The 19,215-nt window shown below is 33.1% G+C and overlaps 2 protein-coding genes across 2 annotated transcripts; one reads left to right on the top strand and one right to left on the bottom strand.

Moving 5' to 3' along the window:
- Positions 1-6: 6 nt before the first annotated feature.
- Positions 7-1,280, bottom strand: LOC111369480 (3-ketoacyl-CoA synthase 20-like). Its single transcript, XM_022990998.1, has one exon. It carries the CDS (start codon positions 977-979, stop codon positions 191-193), a length of 789 nt encoding a protein of 262 aa, XP_022846766.1. The 5' UTR covers positions 980-1,280; the 3' UTR covers positions 7-190.
- Positions 1,281-15,887: 14,607 nt separating this feature from the next.
- Positions 15,888-17,289, top strand: LOC111368987. The gene is made up of 4 exons (XM_022990480.1): positions 15,888-16,133; positions 16,179-16,362; positions 16,823-16,959; positions 17,155-17,289. Exons 1-4 carry the CDS (start codon positions 15,888-15,890, stop codon positions 17,287-17,289), a joined length of 702 nt encoding a protein of 233 aa, XP_022846248.1.
- The last annotated feature ends 1,926 nt before the right edge of the window (positions 17,290-19,215 follow it).

Raw genomic sequence — 19,215 nt, 5'->3', positions numbered from 1 at the left:
ATAGTCTATATTGTACTACTCAGTACCATTGAATACTGCATATAAAAAACGAGTTGAGATATACTGTCCATTTTTGCTGTCCACTCAATTGCAAATGTACACAATTTTTCATGATGTGTCCATTTGCAAGGGAAGACAGCTTTGGACAATAGATATTAACTGGTAAAAAAACACCTCGTAAAGTAAAAAGTCAAACCTGTAGAAGTTGTTTGGCAAGATCAATAGAAATCAATCCAGCACTGCACCCCATCCCACCAAGATTATAGCTCAAAATATTACCCCTAAGCTTGTAATGATTCACTATCATAGCAGAAAGTGATGGTGTTGGATTAAACAAACTGCAGTTCACCACAAGAATCCCAATATCCCTAGCCTTTACCCCTGTCTTAGCCAAAAGATCATCAATGGCACCAAACATAACCATTTCAGCCTCCCTTCTGGCTTCAGCCATACAAGGATTTGCAGGGACACGTAAAAGGGCTTCTGGGAAATATGACTTCTGTCCTATTCCCGATCGTTCCAAGATTTTCTTCTGGAAAGCCAAATTTTCTTCGGTAAATATTCTGGCCTGTCTCGATCTTTCCATGAAAATTTCTTTACTGCACATAACCTCTGGGTTAGGCTTGTAACACGCGAAATCGACCAAGTAGACGTTCCTCGGCCTCGTCATGAAATAAAGAGTTCCCAAGAAAACCATTAGAACAGAACACACAACTACCGTGACAAGATTGAATTTCAGCTGACTCCATAGAAGGACTAAATCTTCGACAGATAAAGTCGAAAAATGTGCAGAAACAATCCCAAGTAGTGGGACTAACAAAAGATACAGAGCATGTGAAATTAAGTAATGGTAACCAAGTTTCACATATTTGAGCTTAATAGAAAGGAGAAAGTTGGGGAGAGTATTCCCTTTCCTTTCAAGATCAGCCTCGATCGATATATTTCCTGATTCGGAATTCGCCTTCTGCTCATTCCCCATTGCTTTATCACTAGAAAAACTCTCTACGGCCTAAACAACGAAAATTTTTGATGAAAAATGAATCCGACTGGGCATTAACTGGCTAAAGAAAGCTAAATGTGAAACTAAATGTAGTTTAAACTATAAGGAAGATTCAGTAATTTGGTTTGAAAAAGAAAGATTTTGTATCAATAATCTGTAGAATCTTGCAAGGAATCAGAAAGAGAAAGGGCTTCTTGCAGAATTGGATTGGAAGTGGTATAAGAATTTAAAGAAATGAACTGTGGTGGTGTCAGGGGTAGAGGTAGGGGGTGCAACTATCTCTACCCCAACGAACTTTTAATTGTTATCCGGTCGTGGCATTGAATTTGCCATACGTGTAATTTGTACTGTTTGGGCTATGTTTGACTAACTAATTTCTATTTTGCTATGAGTTCCTCTCATTCAACATATGTAGCGCTTTGATTGGTAATACGTCCTTTTGCTAAAATGTCGATTAAATCTATTTTTCAACTTTATATTATTGGATTCAAAATTTTTGTTCACTTTAATCACTAGTTTTTATTAACTTTTACCAACGTGATACGATCCTTAGTGACGAATCAAACAAACTGGTGAAAAATTAATAAAGTATTCGATGTTAGTGATTTGCTCTGAAATTTTAAACTATTAAAAGGGAATAGATGCATTCACTTTATCTCGTCATTAATAAGCCTCTTTACGTACACACCAAATTTATTTTCCGATTAAAAGTCCAACAAGTTTACAAATTTTGCATAAATAGATGACGAGTTTTGAATACAAATCGTTTGTGTAACTCTAAAATCGTATTAATCAATGTTGTCCTATCACGGTAAGTGTTGTTTGAACATTATTGGTTATGGTGTGTGTTTTCCTTGATTAAACAAGTGGAACTTCCTGGAACCAAACGTTAGCACTGCTTTTATCGTGTGGATTTATTCTCATTTGAGACAAAATGAGTGATGGATGAAAAGAGATACGAGGCACTTAGAATGTGGTTCCAAATGAACTCTTTCAAATCATGCTTGTTGAACATAATTAATTTTTTCTTCCCTTCGATTTACAAGATTCAAGCTTTATGTTGCTGTCAAAAATTTATCATGGGATGATAACTTTTGTTGTTGGTAAAATGCCAAAACCTACAAAATTGATCACAATTAGAGTAACTTGACAACGAGACATGGAGGTGATGATCTACGACATTTCATGCTAAGTCAGTGGAGGGCAGTAGTTGAGCTCTAGAGAGAACTCAGAAAGAAATTTTGATGTCATCTCTTATTGGATAATTTCTTGTGGTTCAATGAAAGATAGTCTTTATGACTCTTATGCATGATTTATCATTAGATGTTCAGAGTATAGTTCTATCGAGAAGTATTAATATCTTACATGTTGAGCTTAAATTTTGACACGAATGAGATAATTAGATTGAATTAGTGCTTGCCTATAAGACTATATATCTACACAAGCGGATAGACTGTTGAATTTAATGTAACTTTGAAATGTTGATAATTAGGGTACTTCTATATTGCATCTAACTATGGTACCTTTGATTTATCGAATTTAATGTGAGCTTGAAATGTTGCTAATTGTTTATGCTCATGCTAAAAGTTCGTACTTCTATATTGCATCTAACTATATATGGTACCTTTGATTTATCGAATTTAATGTGAGCTTGAAATGTTGCTAATTGTTGTACTTCTATTATGCTCATATTAAAAGTTCCTTTTCATTTATTTTATTTTATTTTTATTTTAGGTTGATGTTATCCTCTTGATACAAACCCTTGGATATGGTATTTTCAACAAAATATTAATCCCATAGTCATTGAAACTTATGTATGTGTTAAGTCAATAATAGAAAAAATATAGAGAGGAAAACAAAAGCAGCTTAGGGTTTCTTGATAAACTGAATAAATGAAAATACAAGAGAAGAAATTTTTTCGATTTACAAGATTTAAGCTTTATGTTGATGTCAAAAATTTATCATGGGATGATAACTTTTGTTGTTGGCAAAACGCCAAAACCTACCAAATTGATCGCAATTAGAGTAACTTGACCACGAGATATGGAGGTGATGATCAACGACATTTCATGCTAAGTCAGTGGAGGGCACTAGTTGAGCTCTAGAGATAACTCAGAAAGAAATGTTGACTTTATCTCTTATTGGATAATTTCTTGTGGTTCAACAAAAGATAGTCTTTATGACTTTATAACTCTTATGCATGATTTCTCATCAGACGTTCAGATTATATTTCTATCGACAAGTATTAATATCTTACATGTTGAGCTCCAATTTTTGACAAGTTTGAGATAATTGTTGAATTTATTGTAACTTTGAAATATTGCTAATTAGGGTACTATATTGCATCTAACTATGGTAACTTGGATTTATCGAATTTAATGTGAGTTTGAAAATTGCTAATTGTTGTACTTCTGTTATGCTCATATTAAAAGTGAGTTTAAACGAAATATTAATGTTGGTACAAGGTTCATCCCTACATGTCATAACTGTGGTGTTTTAGGTCACATTAGACCTAAGTGCCATAAGTCCTTAGTTAGAATAAAAATCAGGATCTAACTACTCATGTTAGATTCTTGACTAATCAAGTAAGTCACTTGAAGAAGTTAATGACTCAATTGACTAAGAGTACATCTTCTTCTAAGATGGTTTGCGTCAAGAAGAGTGAACTAATAGGTCAAGGTGATTATATTGATTGTGGTATTTCTCACGTTGCTTTTCATGGTAAGAGTACCAATTTGCCTAATTGATTAGGTATTTAAGTGTATGCACTTGCTTTATTTATGATATATGCATAATCTCTATTTGTTTCATTATCCTTTTAATAATTAAAAATATAAATTTGTAAAGAAAAAAAGGGAAAAGGGAAAAGGGAAAATGATTTATTATTATTGATTGGACATGTTATCTTGTGATTAAGTACCAGTAAAATTTACAAACTGTGCAAAAAAAAATCATTAACTTTATTTAAAACTTATTTAGAGTACTTGGTATATATTACTGCATGTATCATCTGCACTCCAGATACGAAATTCTGTGAGTGAATTTTGACTGCGTGTGTGAGATTTGGGATGGAGGTCATTTGTATGGTGGGTTGATTTTGAATATCGAATAACATTTAAAAGAATTGAATTATTATAATACATTTTATACTTGTCATCGTAGTTTTTTTACTCGAGCAACTAAGTTTGTTAGGTATCTTAAAATATAGTGCTCAATAGTTATCTGACTTTGTAGTCATCTACTTAAAGCTCGTAACAAGGCTCATAAAGTATCTTTAATGAAAATAAGTCCACACATAAGATATGTGTGTGTCTATAGATAGGGGGAGAAAGAAAAGTTATACATAGAAAAAATTAAATATAAGCCTTTTAATTTAAAAGGTCATAGTAGTTCTGGGTTTGACTTCATATTTCGAAAAATATATTCATTCATTAGTGATTATTTGCATGCCCTTTCTTATTTATTTAAGGTTTCGAGACTTACTTATAGGAATTTAATAGCACTTTTCACACATAAGTAACTTATACAATTTACTTCATATAAACTTAAAATAAGTTACATGAAAAATTTTACAATTTATGAATTATACATGTACAAGAAATCAAACAAGTGTTCATAATGTTGTATTCTAAAATCAATGAAAAATAGTTCTCTCAAAAGAAAGAAATTTTTTATTCTCCCATCACATGTTTTGCATAATTTTGTATTTGGTCTTTAGATCTTTGTTATACATGACAAAAAGGGAGGAGATATTAGTATTTATTTAATAAAGTTGAGTATATGAGTTAGAGGGAAAAATTCATAGATATTTGAGTTAGGGGGTAGGAGTCAGAGATTTTTTATTTTTGGTTGTAATATTGATATTGTGTTTAGTGTTTTGTCAATATGGATGTTAATATTCTACTTTTCTTTCTCATATATATATATATATATATATATGAGATGTAGTCAGGGAATTGTGTCATTGGGTATATTGTTGTTAGTTTATTTTAGTTTTGATTTCGAAATAAATAATTTTGTTATGGAATGCCAAATTGGGAATTTGTTAGGTTAATTTTGAAATTAGCAATGTCCAAATAGTTAATGGCAGTTTCAGTATTCAAAATCACAAGTTATTGAGTTTTAATTAAAGTCAAAATAGTATAGAGTTGGTTTTGTAGTTCTTAGAGGAGTCAAAGAGATCAAATATGGGCCAAAGAGAAAAAGTCACTGCAAAATCGCTCATTGGTCGTGCTAAGAGAGCTCGAGCTCTCAAAACAGGAACTTTATCGATCACTTGGTGCAAGTCTAACGCTGAAGCAATGGAGGCGCCATTCACTAGGCTCGAAGCTAGAGCAACGACGACATCCGAGAAGGGACCTGATTCGATTTTGACACAGTTTTCCTCCGTGATCATATTTGATGTTATTTACTTTATTGTTGTTGATCTAAATGTTTATGTGATTGTTTAACTTAGGGTCTACATGGATTTTAACTTTGTCATCTATAAATAATAATTAATTGACTCATTGTTTGGTTCCCATTAAAATTTTAATACATTTTTCTCTCTCTTCTTTTCAATCATAATTTTTCAATAAAATAATATTATACGTAAATAAAAATAAATAAATTTGTTTCTTTCTTAATCATGCATTCTTCAAAAAATTACTATTCTAAAATACATTTTACTCAAAATTCTCATCATAATGGTTGTCATATAGGGACTTATTATGGACAGACAATCCATAGGTAATGTAGACATTTGACCTTGACAAATAATAGTTAATTTACTACACAATTGGCCAACTTCTTTTCTTTCGAAAGTACTAAAATACATTCGTATGTCTTAAATATGTATCAACTTCTACCAATCACCTACCAACAAGCATCCCTTAGCCCCACAGATTTCTATATTTTTCCTTTTAAAGTTCCAAGAATTCTGTTCTTATGTAATTTTCGGGGATTTAATTCAATACTAGAGCGAGTTTAATTGGATTGTTAAATATTTATTAAAATTATGCAGTGTATAGTATTTGACCGCGTTACCAAACTACAATAAAAACTTTATATTTTCAATAAACATACATTTATAAAATAAGGAATAACTAAATCAAAAAATTAGCAAAAAAAATCAAACTTTATCTTCTACAACCTACCTCAACCCCAAAATCGAACAAAAAGATGGACAAAAAAGTCACTGCCACTGTCACCACAACCGTAACCACCATCAAACCAAAACCAACCAGTGTCACCACCACCACCACCACCAACCTCAACCACTGCCACCACCACAACCATCAATCCAAAATCAATCGCCGTCACCACCATCAAACCATGAGTACCACCACCAACCAAAACCAAAACCCATGGTGCCCGTAGATGCGCCTTGATGAGGTAGACCTGGGATAGGTGGTCTGCGATCGTGGATTGCACCGTCGGTGCCAAAATTGACATTTGAAAGGTTCGAGCTCGCTATTTGAAGAATTGATTGTAGATTTGGATTTATAGCTTTCTTTGATGTTACAAGAGTATCAATAGGTGCATATTAAGGTGCTTGACAACTTGGAAGGTGGGTTTGGCATGCGTGTCCTCGGAAGTGAGGATTTCGTCCAATTTTGGTGTGTGTTGTGAAGAAGGAATTGAAGGCTTTCCGATACTATGAATATCCGATGATTTGGGTGGTGATTTGTAAGTGATTCAAAGTGGGCTCAAATATGGGTATAGGTATGGCGGTGGTTGTGATTGTGGTTTGGTGGTGGTGATGACGGTCGGTTTTGGTTTGATAGTGGTGGCGACGGTGGTGAGTTTTCTGATTGTCGGTTCGATTTTGGGATTGGGGTGGGATGAAGAAGATAAGTTTGAGTTTGTAAAAAGTGAAAGATGAGGGACCACTGCTGCAATTTTCCCTTAAAATTATCTAAGAATTGGGCTGTCTAGTCTCAAAATCAGGCAGTTTGCAATTACAACACCACCCCCCCACGCCCCACCCCCCAACAAAAAAAAAAAATAAATTATCTATTTATTTGGACTTTGTTATCACTGATTCGATTTGGCTCGACCATTTTATCTTTCACCCTTCACCTTTTTTGAGGTTAATGCTACAGTATATTTTTAGAATTAAGCCGATTGTATATTACTTTTGTACAACATGGATGACACTCCATGATGTGTAAAATTGAGATTATTGATTTTTTAAGTATTGTTAAAATTAATGGTAAAATTGTGTGTCATATCATGAAGTGTAAATAAAACTGTCAACCATGATATAAGTCTAGCAAAACTAAAATTTTTAAGCTATTGAGAGCACGTTCAAAAGTGTTTATAAATTTTTTAAATTATAAATATATAGAAACGAAAAGTGGATAGTACTCATAAGATCCTTGTAAATATGTGTATAAAAAGAAATTTGAGCATTTATAAATATGACCCAAAGATAGGCTATATTTGATGAAAATATGTGATGAGACTCTTTCAATTGCTTAATAATTTAATTTTTTTCGCAAGACTGTTCAATAACCTCATATATGAAAATAATATATAAATCAAATTATAGAGACTAGTGACCTACCTCTTATTCTCTCTCTTTTTCTTGGCTATGATAGAATTTGGTTACAATACGTGGAATATGTGGAGAAGAAATATAATCCACACAAAATCAAAGTCTTCCTTCTCATTTCGAATTTACTATTCAATTAGTCATCCAATTAGTTCATCTGATTTAAGGAAACCTACTTTTAGATAAGTCTTGTTAGACCTTCAAATGTGAGAGAGAGAGAGAGAGAGAGAGAGAGAGAGAGAGAGAGAGAGAGAGGTTATACTTTTGGAAGGATCGAGGGTTCCGATTATTGCAAGTTAGATTTTGTATTATAATTTTATTTATATTAAGAAAATTTATCTGTTCTGAATTTGAAGAATTTTTCGTTGTTTCTTGCTAAATTATTCGTATTAAAATTAATAGTAGTGACTGCAAAACACAAACAATTTATAAGGACTTATTTGATTAACGTCAAATTATTTATGACGCTTTTTATGTATTTTTTTATTATTCGAATCCATAGATACAAACAAACTGAAATGCACTAGCACAACAACTGAGAAAGGAAGGTCTCTCAGACTTTCAGAGTTGGTGATGTTTCCTGATGGGCCAGCGGGATATTTTTGAGGAATATATTGTGCGTACACTTTTCATGTACACACAATACGACACCCCTCACACATTGAGGGGGGCCCAAGAATAATTTATTATGCGTGAGTCCCTCTCCATGTGAGGGGGTGTAAAGGATTGTGTATACCATAGGTGTATACGTAGCGTAATCCTATTTTCAATGCTCTAGTGGTGTTCATCATAGCAATTCTCTCTCTCTTTGGTATTCTACATATCCAAGTAGGGGCGGACCCAAATGGGGTCATGTGGGGTTAAATGACCTCACAATTTTTTGGATTTTGTTTTTTTGGCTGAAAACTTAATTTTCTGCCCCCAAAAAGTCCAAATCCTAAATTTATATCCATATCATATGGTCCATATTCATTATTTAGTTCATAGATATATTATATAATCCACCGATTTCTTCTCAAAGTGCAAACACCGAACATGAACAGCAAACAACCGATTTTTCATTTTTGTTCATGATACTTTGTTCGAAATTTATTTTTTTAACCCCACAGTTCGAACTATCTAGATCCGCCCCTGTATCCAAGGATTTTTTCAGCTCCTATCTATTGCGATTTGTGAGAGTAGTTGGAGCCGTATTGCACTTCGTGTGTGCTGATGACTTCATTATAATTTGTAAGAGCTCAATGAAGAATATGGTATGTATTTTTGAAGCTACAAGCTTTACGGTCAATTATCCGGTCAACAAGCGAATAAAGAAAAATCGGATGTCATTTTTGCATTAGGTCAAGGTTAGACCTAAGGAGAGGCCCAGCTTATTGGGGGCCCAATAAAAATTTTGTATCCCTTTTTTCAAAAACCCAACTTCAATAGTTCAATTTCATCTTCAGCGTTTGGCTCGTCCATGGCAATGACGGCATTGCAAACTCAGTCTTAGCAGTCAGCACTCTAGGAGTTTGCAACTTAAGTACTTAAATTCTCCAAAATCTGACCGGTGACGGCAGAGTTGGCAGTCATGGCATCCTTGGATGGTGGTCTATTTATTGGAATTGGTTCAAAAATTAACCGAAAATTGGTTAAGTTTAAAACTGAGAAAATGAAAAGGTGTGACTTCATGTCAACTTCGGTCAAATGTTTAGACTTGATCCGATGGTAAATAAACCAACTTATTCTACTTGTCGAGTAGATCGTCGTGATATATTTTGAATTTCGAAATCAATTCCGGATGAATGAGAATTTGCAGTCCGAAGTTGGAAAAATGAAGTGTCGCAACTTTTCGAAATGAAGTGTTGCAACTTTCCATGAAAATGCTGGATTTCGGGTGTGTCCCTTCACGTACAACCCTTCATCTTCTATATATAGGACCCCTTGGATGTGTATTTGTCATTCCAATTAATTCCAATTCATTCCATAATTCCATATTATTTATTTCATGTTAAGTTACATAAAACATTTATAGAAGTGTTTATCTTTTGCATCAAAATCATTGTTATGGTAGAGAGGGAATTTCGTTCGAGTTCGTTGGTAGAAGTCATTTGGAGTGCTCCTATGACTTGATATGGTCGTTGTATATTGATAGATGATTGTCGAAAAATCGTTAGCACCGATGCGGGGGGCAAATTCATCTTAAGAATCAAGTGTCAAACACTTACCTCGACCAAAAATTCATCATTTGCATATTTCTTCCTACAGTTTTCTGATTTCTTTTGATTATATTTTGATTTCGAAAAATGATTAATATTGTTTACATGTTTATGTTGCAAGGTTCGATCAAAAGAATAATTTGCTTTCGTTCAAGAATCGAAAGGGATGAATCCATATCCATACATTCAGATTCGGTAACTTTTATGTTTTGCTTCTCAAATCCTATTTCGGTAAGTCGAAATTATGTTTCGATTTCACGCAAATAAATGGTATGCTTTTGTGAATATAATATGCACATAATCGGTGTATTTCCCAACAATCTTAAGATGAATTTTTTTTTCTATTCATTGTGTGTTTTATATTATATTTGGAATTTGCCAAACATATTGCCATTCTATATCCCATTTAGAACTGTATCGCCCAATTAAGGAAACAAGTTTATTTCATATGTTCAAATTGGGTTCTGTCCAAAAATGCATTAGATTCTCTGCATTAATAAAAGTATGAACACGTGCAGATTATTAAAGGCCCCTTTTGGAATCGTAGCATGAATTATCTGTTTTGATGTGTGAAACTGCAATATATTCAATTTTCTTTGGTCTGATATACCGACCATTGTGTTTCGTTGTATTCTTGTCCGATCAGCCTTAAATGGAGAAAACTACAATGTGATATAATTCAATAGTTGGCGGATAATGCATGGCTGCCATTAGTTTGTCTTTCAAAATTAGTGCATATTGCTTCAAAGTCATTCCATTTTAAAAGCAAAACCATTATGGTGGCAAAGGAATCCATTTTGGCGTGGTGATTGTTCAATTATTAATTCCTTATGCTTGTGATTATTACAGAATGTGCAAGAATAAAGTATAATTTTGTTGGTGTCAACATTAAACAGCATTATGTTAATGAAATAGGACAAATCTCACGAAAGTGTGATGGTCAAACGGTGGCCAAGAATATATATTAAATCCATACCGATACATTGCTGTAATAACTGAACCGGTAACTTTTTCTGGCTGGTGCATTCTTTTAATAAAGAATGAAATAGATTTGGTGCAATTGTGAAGTGAATCCACTCACGTGCAACTTAAATGGCATCTTTTCACGTTGAATACATGATGAAGATTTGGTAAATTCCTTTATTCAGATAAATGAAATTGCTTGGGATGGAAAAAGTTTCTATTGCATTCTTCTGGTTGTGAAAGCCATTAGTAAATTGAATTGTACCTTTTAAAATCTATCAAAATCCATTAAAATGGTGTGCATTATTGAGATGCATGTTTCCACAAAGAAATCCATTAAGTGGTACTTAGTGGAGAATATTTGAAAAAATTATTCATATGAAGAAGCATGATTTGGTGTCCACCCATATTGTTGGATGCGGCTTCTTAATTTGGTTAAAATCTCATATCTTGTTGAGCCTCAATTAATTTGATGAAATTAAATGAGAAGGCCCATGCAAATTATATGACAAATTGTGGTTTTGTTTTAATCATATTAAAGCAAAAATTGCTTGCCCAATTATTGGGATAAGAAAATATTTATAGAACACAAACAGTGTCTATACTTGGCGGTGGTATTGGATATCCTTGGAAATAATGATTGTGAATGACATTCACTTGGAAAGGTTAAAAACGATGATATGAAGAATATTATGAGATATTCTAGGATCAATTTAGATGAAAAGGTGCGTCATTTTATATGAATAATCATAACTTTTGGTATGATTATTTCCCAATGGGTGTGTCTCTTCATAGAGATTAATTCAAAAGATGTGTCCTTTTGTATGGTTGTGTCTCTTGAAGAACACAAAATTTCAACCTATGGTTGATTCGTTCATTCAAGTTTGAATATGATGAATAAGGTGAATATGTACCTTATTATTTGACATAAAATGAAATTATCATGTGAAATGTCACAAATGTGATAAGTTGCATATCTTGCAAATGTTTAGCCCTTTTTATTGTTGAATTTAACTTCAATCATAAAACCAATTTAGTTGGTATATGTTTTGAAAGCATTGTTGGTTCATATGATGGCCTTGATTTAATTTGAATGATCAAAATTAATTAGATTGAAGTACGTTATATGCAAGTTGACGACCACTACTTTGAAAATACATAGACTTTAACGAAGCACTTGATACGGATATTATCTAAGAGATAAATGAATAGACTCTAAAAGAGTTGCTGAATTCTAAGTTCAAGTATAACCCAAGAATGTGGGGGGTTAAATTTAATGCTTGTGAACTTGATATGGAAAGTCTAAAACCTGTGGATGCAATATTACTAGATTGCATATGTATTCCTAATTGAGGAATTGTGGGGGTAACTTAGTTTAACAGTTACGTTTGCTTCTAACTTATAATCATAGAACGATACCTATGAATGTGGAAATATGAAAACCCTTATACTAATTATAAAGATGATATATACTATGTCTAAAGTGGATTAAATGGGTAGAAGCCAATTGTGGCGGTTGTTTGGACATGCAAGAACAATTGGAATATATGAAGAATATTCATATAGTTCAAATGCATGGTAATGTTTCAATGATGATATTGAATACCCATGATTCTGAAATCCACTTATAAACATGGTTGACTAGTGTAATAATTAGATAGAAATCCTTCAATCTTGTTTGGAATTGATAAAGTTTTAGATAAAGATAATAAGAAGCATGTAGCTTCATGAAAGGATTTCTTGGTGGTGACAATTTGTATCTATTAAATGAAATCGATCGTTTGCTAGCAATAATTGATAAGATACTAAGTCACATGTAATGGTAGGTCTAGACGTATAAGTCATAGATATAATACCATTAAGCAGTTGATCTCAGTGATGTAAACTCGTGGTACCTTTAAAGAGATTTACTAAGAGAGATCAAGAATACTGTATATCAAAGGGAATGAGGTAAAGCCTATTAAGTTAGAGTCCTTCTAATGGTAACCCTACCTTGTTGACTGGAGATCCTAAGATCTTGGTTCAAAGGGACAACTAAGTTATGTGGATTCCATGAAGCACTAAGGAAAATAGTTTCCTAACTCGTTCCTAAGATATTAAAGTGCTTTCTGCAGAGTTGTAAGAGGTTAAGATAATCTTTTAATAATTCCTATAGCTTGATTAAATCAAGTGGAGTAGGGTAGAATACTCTTAATAGGAGGTCACCTATGTGAGTGTGAAGTGGGTCGTTTTAATGAGAATTATTCAAGGTTTGAATTCTTTAAACACTTGCAGAACTAAGAAGGCTTCAGGGCCAAAATGAACCAAGTCATGAGAACCATGAATAGTTTAGGAAAGACATCTCTGTGAGTATCGTTATCTTGGCTTACACTAAAGGCTGAATGGTTCAAGACATTACGTTCACCAATTAGCCGAGTAAGTTCGATGGTATTTCACTACGCGAGGTTCAAGGCCAGAAGCTACTATCCCCGATGTAGTGGCTTTCCGCTCTTTCTCTACTTGCATCACATTATAGCATTACATTTGCATACTCGAATTTCCATTCATGTGGGGGATTATTGGAATTGGTTCAAAAATTAACTGAAAATTGGTTAAGATTAAAATTGGGAAAATGAAAAGGTATGACTTCATGTTAACTTCGGTCGAATGTTCGGACTTAATCCGATGGTCAAATTACAAAAGTAAATAGACCAACTTATTCGACTTGCTGAGTAGATCGTCGTGATATATTTGGAATCTCGAAACCAATTCCGGATGAATGAGAAATTGCAGTCCAAAGTTGGAAGAATGAAGTGTCGCAACTTTTCGAAAGGGTGCAGGTTTGAAATGAAGTGTTGCGACTTTTTGAAATGAAGTATTGCAACTTTCCATGAAAAATACTGGATTTGGGGTGTGTCCCTTCACCCACAACCCTTCATCTTCTATATATAGGACCCCTTGAATGTGTATTTGTCATTCCAATTAATTCCAATTCATTTCATAATTCCATATTATTCATTTCATGTTAAGTTATATAAAACACTTTGTAGAAATGATTATCTTTTGCATCAAAATCATTGTTATGGTAGAGAAGGAATTCCATTAGAGTTTGTTGGTCAAAGCCATTTGGAGTGCTCCTATGGCTTGATATGGTCGTTGTATCTTGGGAGATGATTGTCGAAAAACCGTTAGCACCGATGCGGGGCAAATTCATCTTAGAGACCAAGTGTCAAACACTTACCTCGACAAAAAATTCATCACTTGCATCTTTCTTCCTACAGTTTTCTGATTTCTTTTGATTATATTTTGATTTCGGGAAATGATTAACATTGTTTACATGTTTATGTTGCAAGGTTCGATCAAAAGAATAATTTGCTTTCGTTCAAGAATCGAAAGGGATGAATCCATATCCATGCATTCAGATTCGGTAACTTTTATGTTTTGCTTCTCAAATCCTATTCGGTAAGTTGAAATTATGTTTTGATTACACGCAAATAAACGTTATGCTTTTGTGAATATAATATGTACATAATCGGTGTATTCCCCCAACACTATTTTCTAAATTGCTGTTATTTGGTAAGTCATTTATTTTCCCCAAAATCCTACCAACGACGGGCCGACGGCATGATGCTACTTCTGTTATTAATTCATTTTCTTGTTTTGGGTGAGTGATATTTAAATTGATTTCTTTGTCTATTTGTTGCATTTTGATTCTTAAACTTGAAGACTTGAACTTTGAAGTATATGAAATTCCAGTTGTTGGTGAATGAAATTTTGAAATTCATCTATTAATGATTAATCCTGCCATGTTAAAATAATTTGAAAGCAAGTGAAATGAGCTGTGACTGTAAGCAACTGTTATATAGATTCTAGCATTCCAATTTTTGTGTTGGGGAGGGGGGGTTCGAAGATAGAAGTTGATGATGATACGATGAAATAGGTAAGGCTAGGTGATGGACATATAGTTGCATTAGCTCGACTTAATGGATTTAGCTTGCTAGTATTTATTTTTTATTTTTTGGTCTAGTTCTCTCATTATCAAGTGAGCAACTAAAACTCTATAATTGATAAGCTATGAATTATGGTTGATGTTAAGTTGAGTACTTTTATTAAAAGATGTGAATTGTGATTGGGCCATCAATTTTGATCTTCGTTCTTAAACTAATTTGAGCCTCTTTTACTCTCAAATTTTAGTAAGTGTTAGCTGTCGAGTGACTTGAGTCAAATACCATGACTCCTAAATATGCATCGGGAGTCCAAAAAAGGAAGAAGAGGGAAAGAGTAGAGGCATTAATTTGAAGCCAAGTTGGAGATATGGATACGTACTTTTATTGCAAGAAAAGAAAAGACAAGGAATGAACACCATAAAATTTAACGATTGAGAAACAACAAAATTGGAATGGTAATGATCATGTGGATGAACAGAAAGAGAATAAGAAAATGATTGAACCTACCAATAAGGATGAGTCAAAACAGAATGATGAACAAAATGTTTGACATGAAGATTTAAATAAAGAGAATTAATTTTCTTTGAAATTTAATGATCCTGAAAATTGGAAGGAGATTCACATTGATCAAAAAATAAAGGCCTTTTTTTTTTGTTGAAATGGGTTAAAAAAGAATTAATGACATCTTGCTTCCCTGAGATTGTCAAGGTAGACATTTTGAATCATCATATTATAAGCATTTAATGGCATATAGGTGATAGAAGAACTAGTATTCAATTTCTTTAGATAAGATCTTTTGTTTTTGCTGCAAGTTATTTAAGACAAAAAAATGCTGAAAAATATTGGTCAATTGAGTAATTATGGATACAATGATTGGCATCATGTGCATTGGCATTTTACAAATCATGAAGTGTCTAAGGAGCATATAGGTTGCATGATTAGTTGGATGGAAATGGAAATGAAAAATAAGCTTCAAACAAAACATACAATTGATGAAAGCTTACAATTGTCCATCAACAAAGAAAGAGAGCATTGAAAACAAGCATTAACGAGAATAATTGCTATCGTGAAAAGACTCGCTAAAAATACTTTGACATTTTGAGGAGATTGTGAGCAACCTTATGTTGAGAACAACGGTCTTTTTTGCAAATGGAAGAATGGTTGCTTAGTTTGATCCAATAATGGAAGAACACATTTAATGTGCTCAAGCACGTGAGATTTAGTATACATATCTAGGTCTTAAGATTTAAAATGAATTGATACAAATGCTGGTAGATGAGGTGAGAAGTGCAATTATCACAAAAGTGAAACATGCAAAATATGTTTTCATCATACTTGATTGTACTCCAAATGCGAGTAATAAAGAACAAATGTCTCTAGTAATACGATGCATGGATGATTCGGTAGTCTCGTTGATGGTACAAGAATATTGGATTGAATTTTTGAAGGTGGTTGATACATCAGGACTCGGACTTTTCGCTGAGCTTAAAAATGTGTACATGGATGATTCGGTAGACTCGTCGATGGTACAATAATATTGGATTGAATTTTTGAAGGTGGATGATATATCGGGACTTGGACTTTTCATTGAGCTTAAAAGTGTGTCAAAGAATCTTGAACTTGATATTGATAATATAAGAGACCAAGAATATGAAAATGGAGCTAACATGAACGGGAGACATAAAGGTGTACAAAAAAGGTTACTTAAAATAAATCCTGGAGCTTTCTATACTCCACGAGGTTGCCATAACCTTAATCTAGCATTATGTGATATAGTAAATTGTTGTTCGAAAGCTATGTCTTTCTTTGGAATGATACAATGAATCTATGCATTGTTCTCTTCTTCTCCAAACAATTGAAATTTTTTAAAGATAATGTTCAATGTATGACACTTAAGTGATAATCACAAACACGCTGGAAAAGTCATGTGAAAAGTGTGAAGCCTATAAAAGAACAATCTGTACAAATAAGATACACTTTATTTAACTTGGCAAACATTGTTGAAGATTTTAAAACAAAAAGTGAAGTTGAGTCCTTAGCAACATATGAACTTGAAAATTTTGAGTTTTTGCTTAGCATGGTAATTTGGTATAAATTGTTGTATGCAATCAATACTGTGAGTAAATTTTTTCAAGATGAAAACATGGACAGTAATGAAGTCTGTTCAAGCTTTTACAAGCACTTATTTTATTTCTCGAAGATTATAGAGAATTTGGGTTTGCTAGTGCCATGAATGAAGCAAAACAAATGGCAAGTGAAACGGGAATTGAAGCTATATTTCATGATAGACGTAGCATTCGAATAAAGAAGCAATTCAATGAAAGTGGCAGTGCAAAGGTAACACACTCGGCTAAAAATTCTTTTAAAGTTGAGTATTTTCTTTTTATAATTGATCGAGCTCAATCATCACTTCGAACGCATTTTGAACAATTTACACATTTTGAAGAGATATTTGAATTTTTGTTTAATTTGGATAGATTAAAGATTATGCAAGTTGACAGTTTGTTGAAATATTGTATGAATCTTGAGCAGTATTTAAAACATAATGGACATTCACACATTATAGGTGATGGCTTGTGTTTAGAGTTGATTGTCTTGAGGTGCTATTTAACTAGAGAAACAAAAAGAGCAATTGACATGCTGCATTACTTGAAGAAAATGAATTGATGTTTTCCGAATGCTTGTATTACTTAAAAGATTTTGCTCACCATCCCAGTTACACTTGCATCCGATCAACTATGTTACAATAAAGACTGAATGGTTTAGCCATGCTATCAATTGAAAATGAAATGGTTGACTAACTCAACTATACAAAATTGATTGATATTTTTGCCTTGAAAATCGTAAGACGAGTTATATTTAAGTGATCTTTTAGAACATTTTCATATTGTTATTTGATTATAATATAAATATTTTAAATATTTCAGTTTCTTTGTTTGTTTGTTTGTTTTGTTTTTGTTTTTTTTTTTTTTTTGACAAATTTAGTCCTTAAATTTCTTATAAATGAAAAATATTGATTGCTTTCTATGATTTATTAGCCCAAAATCTGAAGTTCACCTCGGGCTCAACAAAACACAGGTCCGACCCTACATCAGGTTATCACGAGTTGAAGGATGCAAACCCTTTTGGCAGGATAAAGAAAGGTAGGCTCCTCTTCAGATATCTACTTGGCTGCTTCTATTTAAGGAAGCTCCTAGGAAATGCTCGTTATAGCCACTGTGAATGATAAGTATATTGTTCACACTTATTTACGTTATCAAAAGGAGATAGTAATTGAAAGTACATTTAAGGAATTATTTCTTAATCTCGTATAAATATCATTTGTTTAGGTAAAACTCGATGTTGAATGAGATTTTGAAGAAAAAAGAATAAAGATTGGGTAAAAAGGATGTGCTTGATGCATAATTCATAGAATGGGGACCAATGTGACATGATTTGGAAGAAAAATTGCCTAAATTGCAATTACATGGGACATCGGCCGAATAGAAAGCTATTTAGGACCAAAAGTAAAAAGGGAAAAAGGTAGTATGCTGCGATTGCAAGATACAAAACCTCTTGCGATTGCATATCATATTAAATGATAAGAAGAACATACATAGGATGTACCGCGCGATTGCAGCCCTCTATACCATGTTAATTATTAAACTTTTCAGTTAGCAGTAAATTTCGAACCCCTTGCGGTTTCATGGCATATTAAAAGATTGAACTTACATCGGTTGTATTATGCGATCGCAGCCCTCTATACCATGTTAAATAAAATTTTCTGTTGGCAGTCAATTCGGGGCAAAAAGTTTAGCTACTTAGGGTAACTTATATCGACTATAATTTTGGTCCATAAGACCAAGAAGATTCTTGTTAACCTTGGTTTCGAGGGTAGAAAAAGGTAGAATGTAATGCATCAATACTTCTTAGCTATCCAAAAATGACATGTTCAATAGTCGAATGGTCGATAATGTTACAATTGCAACTTTTTGCCACCATGTTGTGGAGAGAGTGCGAGTCAAGAGGTGAAACTAAGCCAATGTTGCTAAAAGGCTATAGAACACCACTCATTCGTGAGAATCTTCGAAATGGAGGATGGATGAACTTCTAGAGACCAGAAGAGACAGTGAATGCGCTTTTAGAGATTGAATGTGACAACTCGAGGTCTAGGATCCGAGTGCCACTAAATCTTTATCTTGAACATAAAAAAACCTATTTTTCTACAACTTAAAACTTTATTAAATACTATCAAGTTTTGACATCAAATAAATAAATCTTCTAGAGATGTAAATAAAAGTAAAGTTCTTAAGTAAGTAGAATTGTGCATGGTGGGTCTCCTTCCAAATGCCAATTCGTTAGTCCTCTCATACCTTGATTTTCATGAACTATCAATTTCTCGAAAAAAATATGAGGGGATGAGATAAAATCTCAATAAGCATATAAGTAAATGGATAAACATTTGTATAGAATTTAGGGAACTTCATACATACAAACATAGTGAGATACGAAAATCTATACCAAACATAGATGGTATGAAATTTTCATGCACAACTCTACTATCTTCCAATCCAAACTTAGAACATACATAAAGGACGTCATAATCAATTCGTA

Source organism: Olea europaea, chromosome 20 (genome assembly GCF_002742605.1).
Source record: "Olea europaea var. sylvestris chromosome 20, O_europaea_v1, whole genome shotgun sequence".
In the NCBI taxonomy this organism is placed as follows: Eukaryota; Viridiplantae; Streptophyta; class Magnoliopsida; order Lamiales; family Oleaceae; genus Olea; species Olea europaea.
This window is presented reverse-complemented; position numbering and strand designations above follow the sequence as displayed.